This window comes from Triticum urartu, chromosome 1A, assembly GCF_056163025.1.
Source record: "Triticum urartu cultivar PI428250 chromosome 1A, HENAU_Tu73, whole genome shotgun sequence".
Classification (NCBI taxonomy): domain Eukaryota; kingdom Viridiplantae; phylum Streptophyta; class Magnoliopsida; order Poales; family Poaceae; genus Triticum; species Triticum urartu.
In genome coordinates this window covers 439,546,076-439,554,377 of record NC_141873.1, presented here as the reverse complement: position 1 = coordinate 439,554,377, position 8,302 = coordinate 439,546,076, and the positions used below count along the sequence as shown (strand labels likewise).

The window sequence follows — 8,302 nt, the reverse complement described above, 5'->3', positions numbered from 1 at the left end:
GGTTTTACACCGCAAGGTGGCCTGAACCTAGGTAAACTCTTGTGTGCTCTACTCGTTTGCTTGCTTGCCTTCCATTCCCACCACCAGGAGAAGAGCGAGGCGCTAGGTAGACGTGTAGTGGGAGAGATCTTCGTCACGCCCCTGTGTTTGAATCTTAAGGGTTTTGCGAAGCCCGGAATCCAACATTTGGCGCGCCAGGTAGGGGCCATGTCGAAATCTCGCCTCTCCGACGACCTCGCCTCCCCTCTTCTGCCCTACGTCGCCATGGCGACACCTGCCTGCTGCATCCGCGCGGAGGCTGGAGCCGTTCCCGTTGCCCGGGCGGCATCGGTGGACCACGTCGCTCGTGGGCGCTTCGTCCCCCACGTCGACGACCCCATCACCGACGCGGCCACTGGGGAGCGGCCCGCTACGCCACTCCCACTTCCCTTGGCCTTGCCGGCGGGGCTTGACGCTTGGGTGGCTCGCCTCGGCGAGCTGCTGGACGCTGCCGGCGGGGCGCCACCGTGCCGCGGGGTCGCCTGCATCATCGGAGGATCCCAGGCGCCGACGTCGGCCCGTCATGCTAAATCACACCTTCGATGGCTGGGGGTTGCCGCTCGGCCGCAGGAGGCCCCGCGGGGGCTAGACGCGCAGGGGCACGCCATTGTCTTCGGCCCCGGCGACCGCACCAGAGCTACAACCGGGACATGCATCCTCCCCACGGTATGTACCCCCACCATCTGCGGGGTGGCCGTCACAAGGACCCTCGTCGACGGCGGCGCCGGGCTCAGCATCCTCTCTGCGGAAGCCTTTGGTCGCCTGCCGGTGGCCTACGGGCAACTCCTCCCCACCAAACCCTTCTCGGGGGTTGCGGGCTCGGCCGTCCCACTCGGGTAGGTCCGCCTCCCCGTCACCTTCGGGACGCACGCCAATTACCGGACCGAGCTCATCGACTTCGACGTCGCGCCTAACCACTTGCCCTACAACGCCATCCTCGGCTTCCCGGCCCTGGCCAAGTTCATGACGGCGACTCACCCGGGCTGGGATTCCTGGTCTCGCACCGGGGCATTGAAGCCAACCCAGAGAAGGTCAAAGCCATCGAGAGAATGAAGTCGCCCACGACCCTGAAGCAAATGCAGAAACTTGCGGGATGTGTGACGTCCTTGGGGTGTTTCATCTCGAAGCTCGGCGAGCGCGCCCTCCCCTTCTTAAATCTCATGAAGAGGAAGGGGCCTTTTGAGTGGACTCCGGAGGCCGACGCTGCCTTCCAAGATCTTAAGAAGTACCTCACCAGCCCGCCGGTTATGGTGGCGCCAAGGCCTCAGGAGCCCTTGATCCTTTATCTCGCCGCTACGCCTCACTCCGCTAGCGCGGCGCTGGTAGTGGCACAAGAGGAAAGGGTCAGGGGCTAGAGCTCGCGGAACGACCTGATGCCCTCCGGAACTCCGCTGCCTCACGACACGACCTCCGGAGCCGACACGGCCGCAACGTCTGGCGAACCTGCCAGCCTATGTAAATCTCCTGAGCCATCATAAGCGCCTGAGGATCCCGCATCACCAACCCTCATGGAGCATCCCGTGCACTTCGTCAGCATCATGCTCTGCGACGCTCGCTCGCGCTACCCCATGCCCCAGAAGCTGCTGCTGGCGCTCCTCGTTGCTTCCAGGAAGCTGCACCACTATTTCCAAGGCCATCCCATCAAGGTCGTCTCAGCCTACCCCCTGGAGAAGGTACCCCGGAGCCCGAACGTCGTTGGGAGGGTTGTTGAGTGGAACATCGAGCTGCAGGCGTTCCAGCTGGAGTTCAGCACCACGCTGGTCATCAAGGGGGCAGCGCTGGCTGATTTCGTGGCAGAGTGGACCGACGCTCCGGACCAGGGGGCTGGCGAGGACCGCTCGCTGGCCCCAGGCGACGAAACTCCGGATGGATGGGTGGTATATTTCGATGGTGCCTTCTCGCGCCTCGGCGCGAGGTCTGGCGCTGTGCTGGTATCACCCACTCAGGACAAGCTCCGCTACGCTGTGCAACTTTTCTTCCAGCGTGGCGAAAAGGTCTCCAACAACATCGTAGAGTACGAGGGCCTAACTATCGGGCTCAATGCCGCGGCCGCACTAGGGGTGAAGCGTCTCACCATCAAAGGTGACTCGCAGCTCCTCGTCAACTTCTCTAACAAAGAGTACAAGCCCAAGGACGAACACATGGAAGCGTATCTGGAGGAGGTGTGCAAGATGGAGAAGCGGTTCCTAGGACTGGAGCTGCAGCACGTGCTGAGGGGCACGAATAAGGAAGCAGACGACATCGCCAAGCAGGCCTCCCGACGAGAGCCGCAGGAACCAGGTGTCTTCGAGGAGTGATTGCTCAGGCCATCGGCAGCACCACCTACTCCGGAGCTGGCATCCACGCATGAGGGGCTGCCAGCGGCTCCCGAGGTCGGCGCACCACCCTGTGGACCGCCCTCCGGAGCCCGCCTGCTGCTCGCTGCCGAACCTGAGGAAGATTGCTGGACTGAGGAGCTCAAGGCATACCTACTGCGCGGCACCTTGCCAGAGAAGGAGGAAGACGCGGAACGCGTGGCCCGGCAGGCCTCGGCCTACTGCATCCAAGACGGTGAGCTTTACAAGAGGCGTCCTAATGGCGTCTCGCTAAAATGCATCTCGAGGAGGCAAGGACAAGAGCTGCTGGCCGACATCCACGGAGGGGATTGCGGCCATCATTCGTCGTCCCGCACCCTCATGGGCAAGGTCTTTCGCAGCGGCTTCTACTGGCCCACAATGTTGGACGATGCCACGGAGCTCGTGCGAGCCTGCGAGGCATGCCAGTTCCATGCCAAGCAAATCCATCATCCAGCGCAAGATCTTTAGACCATCCCGCTCTCCTGGCCCTTCGCGGTCTGGGGGCTGGACATCCTGGGACCGTTCCACCGAGCGGCAGGGGGCTACTGTTTCCTCTATGTCGTCGTCGACAAGTTCACCAAGTGGGCCAAGGTGGAGCCGGTGCGCACGATTCCCGCAGGATCGGCAGTCAAGTTCTTCAAGGGCCTCGTGACCCGCTTCGGCATCCCCAACCGCATCATCACGGATAACGGTTCGCAGTTCACGAGCAATCTCTTCAGATCATATTGTGCTAACCTTGGAACGCAGATCTGCTACGCCTCAGTGGCCCACCCCAAGAGCAATGGGAAGGCCGAACGCGCCAACGTAGAGGTCCTGCGCGGCCTCAAGACGCGCAGCTTCAAGAAAAATCTCAAGGCCTGTGGCAGGGGCTGGATTGACGAGCTCCAGTCTGGGCTGTGGTCGATCCGCACCACCGAAACCAAACCAATGGGAGAAACCCCGTTCTTTCTCGTTTATGGTGCGGAGGCGGTCCTCCCTCACGAGGTCAAGCGTCGCTCCCCACGGGTCTTGGCTTTCTATGAGGAACGCCAGGACGCCGCCTGGCGGATGGATCTCGTGCTCGGCGAGGAGGGCCGCCGCCGACCTGCGCTCAGGGCAGCGCGATATCAGCAGGCACTGCGATGGTATCATTGCCGCAGCGTCCGCTCGAGAACATTGGAAGTTGGTGACTTGGTCCTGAGGCGGGTCCTCTCCAGGGAAGGGCTACACAAGCTCTCGCCTATGTGGGAGGCCCGTTCAGAATCGGCCGTGTCTCTAGGCCTGGCGCTGTGCGCCTGGAGACGCAGGATGGGATACTCATCCAGAATTCCTGGAACATTCAGCACCTCAGGAGGTTCTATCCATAATCAAGGCTCCGTGCCCGTGAAGACAATCAAGGCTCCGTGCCCGTGAAGGTCTCCGCTCGTGACACTCTCACGTAATAATGAGTTGGGGCTGTACACGCCTCGGAGTCTCTTGTGCGTTGCCTACGGGCCCTCAGATCGGGCTCCCACCCACGTCCCAGTGGCAGTCCTTAGCTCCGCACTAGGAAGAAGACGTAGCTAGGGGTCGGACGCGACCTTTTTTCTTTTTTTCGCCTTGGTGTTTGGCTGTCAGCCTTTTCTATTTCCTTGGCTGTCAGCCCTTCCTCTACCCCATGCTATGAAGTTTTTCGAGTTTATCATGGTTTGCTCTGGTTTCGCTCGTTTTTCTCGCGCTGCTCTCAACTTCAGTTCTTCGGGCCGGGCTGCGCCGCTTGCCCTCCCTCGCGCGCCTCGCGCGTGGGGGCTGGGATACGGTCGTTCTCAGCTCTCGGCTACCGTGACCTCATGACCTCACCTTGCCAAGCCTGCTCAGGCTCTAGCGTCAGGCTCTTCAGCCCTCATGACTTACTTCGCCAAGCCTGCTCAGGCCTTGGCATATCAGTACTCGCTCTGCGCTCTCAAGTGAGCTCAAGAGCACGAACCCTCCTCAACTCACCAAGGCTCATCTACGCTCGGGGGCTCCGAGCCCAGCGGTCCTCATGACTCGCCTAGGGCTCGTGACATCAGGAGGCTGATACGTCTCCAACGTATCTATAATTTTTGATTGCTCCATGCTATATTATCTACTGTTTTGGGCAATATTGGGCTTTCTTTTCTACTTTAATATTATTTTTGGGACTAACCTATTAACCGGAGGCCCAGCCCAGATTTGCTGTTTTATGCCTATTTCAGTGTTTCGAGGAAAAGGAATATCAAACGGAGTCAAAACGGAACGAAATCAACTAGAGAAGTTATTTTTGGAAGGAAAGCTACCAGATGGACTTGGACCCCACGTCAGGAGCCAAGGGAGGAGCTCACGAGGGTGGGGGCGCGCCCCCCTGCCTCGTGGGGCCCCCAAAGCTCCACCGACGTACTTCCTGCACCCATATATACACACGTACCCTAAAACTTCCAGAACAGAGAATAGATCGGGAGTTCCGCCACCGCAAGCCTCTGTAGCCACCAAAAACCAATCGGGACCCTGTTCCGGCACCCTGCCGGAGGGGGGAACCCTCACCGGTGGCCATCTTCATCATCCCGGCGCTCTCCATGACGAGGAGGGAGTAGTTCACCCTCGGGGCTGAGGGTATGTACCAGTAGCTATGTGTTTGATCTCTCTCTCTCTCGTGTTCTTAATTTGGCACGATCTTGATGTATCGTGAGCTTTGCTATTATAGTTGGATCTTTTGTTTCTTCTCCCCCTCTACTCTCTTGTAATGGATTGAGTTTTCCCTTTGAAGTAATCTTATCGGATTGAGTCTTTAAATATTTGAGAACACTTGGTGTATGTCTTACCGTGCGTATCTGTGGTGACAATGGGATATCACGTGATTCACTTGATGTATGTTTTGGTGATCAACTTGCGGGTTCCGCCCATGAACCTATGCATAGGGGTTGGCACACGTTTTCGTCGTGATTCTCCGGTAGAAACTTTGGGGCACTCTTCGAGGTTCTATGTGTTGGTTTGAGTAGATGAATTGAGATTGTGTGATGCATATCGTATAATCATGCCCACGGATACTTGAGGTGACATTGGAGTATCTAGGTGACATTAGGGTTTTGGTTGATTTGTATCTTAAGGTGTTATTCTAGTACGAACTCTAGGGCTGTTTGTGACACTTATAGGAATAGCCCAATGGATTGATTGGAAAGAATAACTTTGAGGTGGTTTCGTACCCTACCATAATCTCTTCGTTTGTTCTCCGCTATTAGTGACTTTGGAGTGACTCTTTGTTGCATGTTGAGGGATAGTTATATGATCCAATTATGTTATTATTGTTGAGAGAACTTGCACTAGTGAAAGTATGAACCCTAGGCCTTGTTTCCTATCATTGCAATACCGTTTACGCTCACTTTTACCACTTGTTACCTTGCTGTTTTTATATTTTCAGTTTACAAAAACCTATATCTACCATCCATATTGCACTTGTATCACCATCTCTTCGCCGAACTAGTGCACCTATACAATTTACCATTGTATTGGGTGTGTTGGGGACACAAGAGACTCTTTGTTATTTGGTTGCAGGGTTGTTTGAGAGAGACCATCTTCATCCTACATCTCCCACGGATTGATAAGCCTTAGGTCATCCACTTGAGGGAAATTTGCTACTGTCCTACAAACCTCTGCACTTGGAGGCCCAACAACGTCTACAAGAACAAGTTTGCGTAGTAGACATCAAGCTCTTTTCTGGCGCCGTTGCCGGGGAGGTGAGTGCTTGAAGGTATATCTTTAGATCTTGCAATCGAATCTTTTTGTTTCTTGTTTTAGAACTAGTTTAGTTTATAAAAGAAAACTACAAAAAATGAAATTGAGTTTACCTCATACGCTTCATATTTTTAATATCTTTCGTGAGTATGATGGAAAGGAAAATTGTGCTCAAGTGCTAGAAGAAGAATTACATAGAATGCTTGGCATAAAATATGTGAATGATGAGCATGATTGCACTGTTGTTAGTTTGAATTCCTTGAATATCCATGATGCTAATGATATGCAAAGCCACAAGCTTGGGGAAGCTATGTTTGATGAAGATGATATTTTTTGTCCCCCATGCTTTGATGAGCAAATTTACTATGATGAAAGCATGCTTCCTATCTATGATGATTATTGTGATGACACGTATGCTATAAAGAATAATGATAACCATGAAACTTGTCATCTTGATCTTAATTTTCAATCACATGATAGTTATTTTGTTGAGTTTGCTCCCACTATTATTGATGAGAAGAAATTTGCTTATGTTGAGAGTAGTAAAATTTCTATGCTAGTAGATCATGAAAAGAATGCTTTAGGTGCTGGTTATATTGTTGAATTCATTCATGATGCTACTGAAAATTATTATGAGAGAGGATCATATGCTTGTAGGAATTACAATAATATCAAGTTTCCTCTCTATGTGCTTAAAGTTTTGAAGTTATGCTTGTTTTACCTTCCTATGCAAGTTGATTATTGTTCCCATAAGTTGTTTGCTCACAAAATCCCTATGCATAGGAAGTGGGTTAGACTTAAATGTGCTAGTCATATTCTTCATGATGCTCTCTTTATGTTTCAATTCTTATCTTTTATGTGAGCATCATTGAAATCATCATGCCTAGCTAGCGGCGTTAAACGATAGCGCTTGTTGGGAGGCAACCCAATTTTATTTTAGTTTCTTGATTTTTGGTTATGTTTACTAATAAATAATCCATCTAGCTTCTGTTTAGATGTGGTTTTGTGTTTTAATTAGTGTTTGTGCCAAGTAGAACCTTTGGGAAGACTTGGGTGAAGTCTTTACGATCATGCTGTAAAAAACAGAAAATTTAGCGCTCACGAGATTAGCTAGAACTTTTTACTGGAGAGTGCTATTTAGTTGATTCTTTTTGCAGATGATTACTAGACAAATTCCTCAGGTCCACCAATTTATTTTAGAATTTTTGGAGTTCCAGAAGTTTGCGTTAGTTACAGATTACTACAGACTGTTCTGTTTTTGACAGATTCTGTTTTTCGTGTGTTGCTTGCTTATTTTGATGAATCTATGGCTAGTAAAATAGTTTATAAACCATAGATAAGTTGGAATACAGTAGGTTTAACATCAATATAAATAAAGAATGAGTTCATTGCAGTACCTTGAAGTGGTGTTTTGTTTTCTTTCGCAGACGGAGCTTACGAGCTTTCTATTAAGTTTTGTGTTGTGAAGTTTTCAAGTTTTGGGTAAAGATTCGATGGCCTACGGAATAAGGAGTGGCAAGAGCCTAAGCTTGGGGATGCCCAAGGCACCCCAAGGTAATATTCAAGGATAACCAAGCGTCTAAGCTTGGGGATGCCCCGGAAGGCATCCCCTCTTTCGTCTACTTCCATCGGTAATTTACTTGGAGCTATATTTTTATTCACCACATGATATGTGTTTTGCTTGGAGCGTCTTGTGTTATTTGTGTCTTTGTTTGTTAGTGTGCCACAATCATCCTTGCTGTACACACCTTTTGAGAGAGCCATACATGAATTGAAATTTTATAGAATACTCTATGTGCTTCACTTATATCTTTTGAGCTTGATAGTTTTGCTCTATGTGCTTCACTTATATCTTTTGAGCGTTATAATTTTGCTCTATGTGCTTCACTTAGATCTTTTAGAGCACGGTGGTGGATTTGTTTTAAAGAAACTATTGATCTCTCATGCTTCACTTAGATTATTTTGAGAGTCTTAATAGCATGGTAATTTGCTTAATAATAAGATACTTGGTATTCAAGATTTGTGAAACTTTCTTTTGAGTGCGTTGAATACTAAGAAAAGTTGGATGCTTGATAATTGTTTTGAGATATGGAGGTAGTAATATCAAAGTCATGCTAGTAGAGTAATTGTGAATTTGAGAAGTGCTTGAGTTAAAGTTTGCAAGTCCCGTAGCATGCACGTATGGTAAATGTTATGCAACAAATTTGAAACATGAGGTG

General features: G+C 50.9%; 1 protein-coding gene across 1 annotated transcript; it reads left to right on the top strand.

Moving 5' to 3' along the window:
* The first annotated feature begins 1,547 nt into the window (after window positions 1-1,547).
* Window positions 1,548-2,336, top strand: LOC147991614 (uncharacterized). The gene has a single exon (XM_087538741.1). It carries the CDS (start codon window positions 1,548-1,550, stop codon window positions 2,334-2,336), a length of 789 nt encoding a protein of 262 aa, XP_087394867.1.
* The last annotated feature ends 5,966 nt before the right edge of the window (window positions 2,337-8,302 follow it).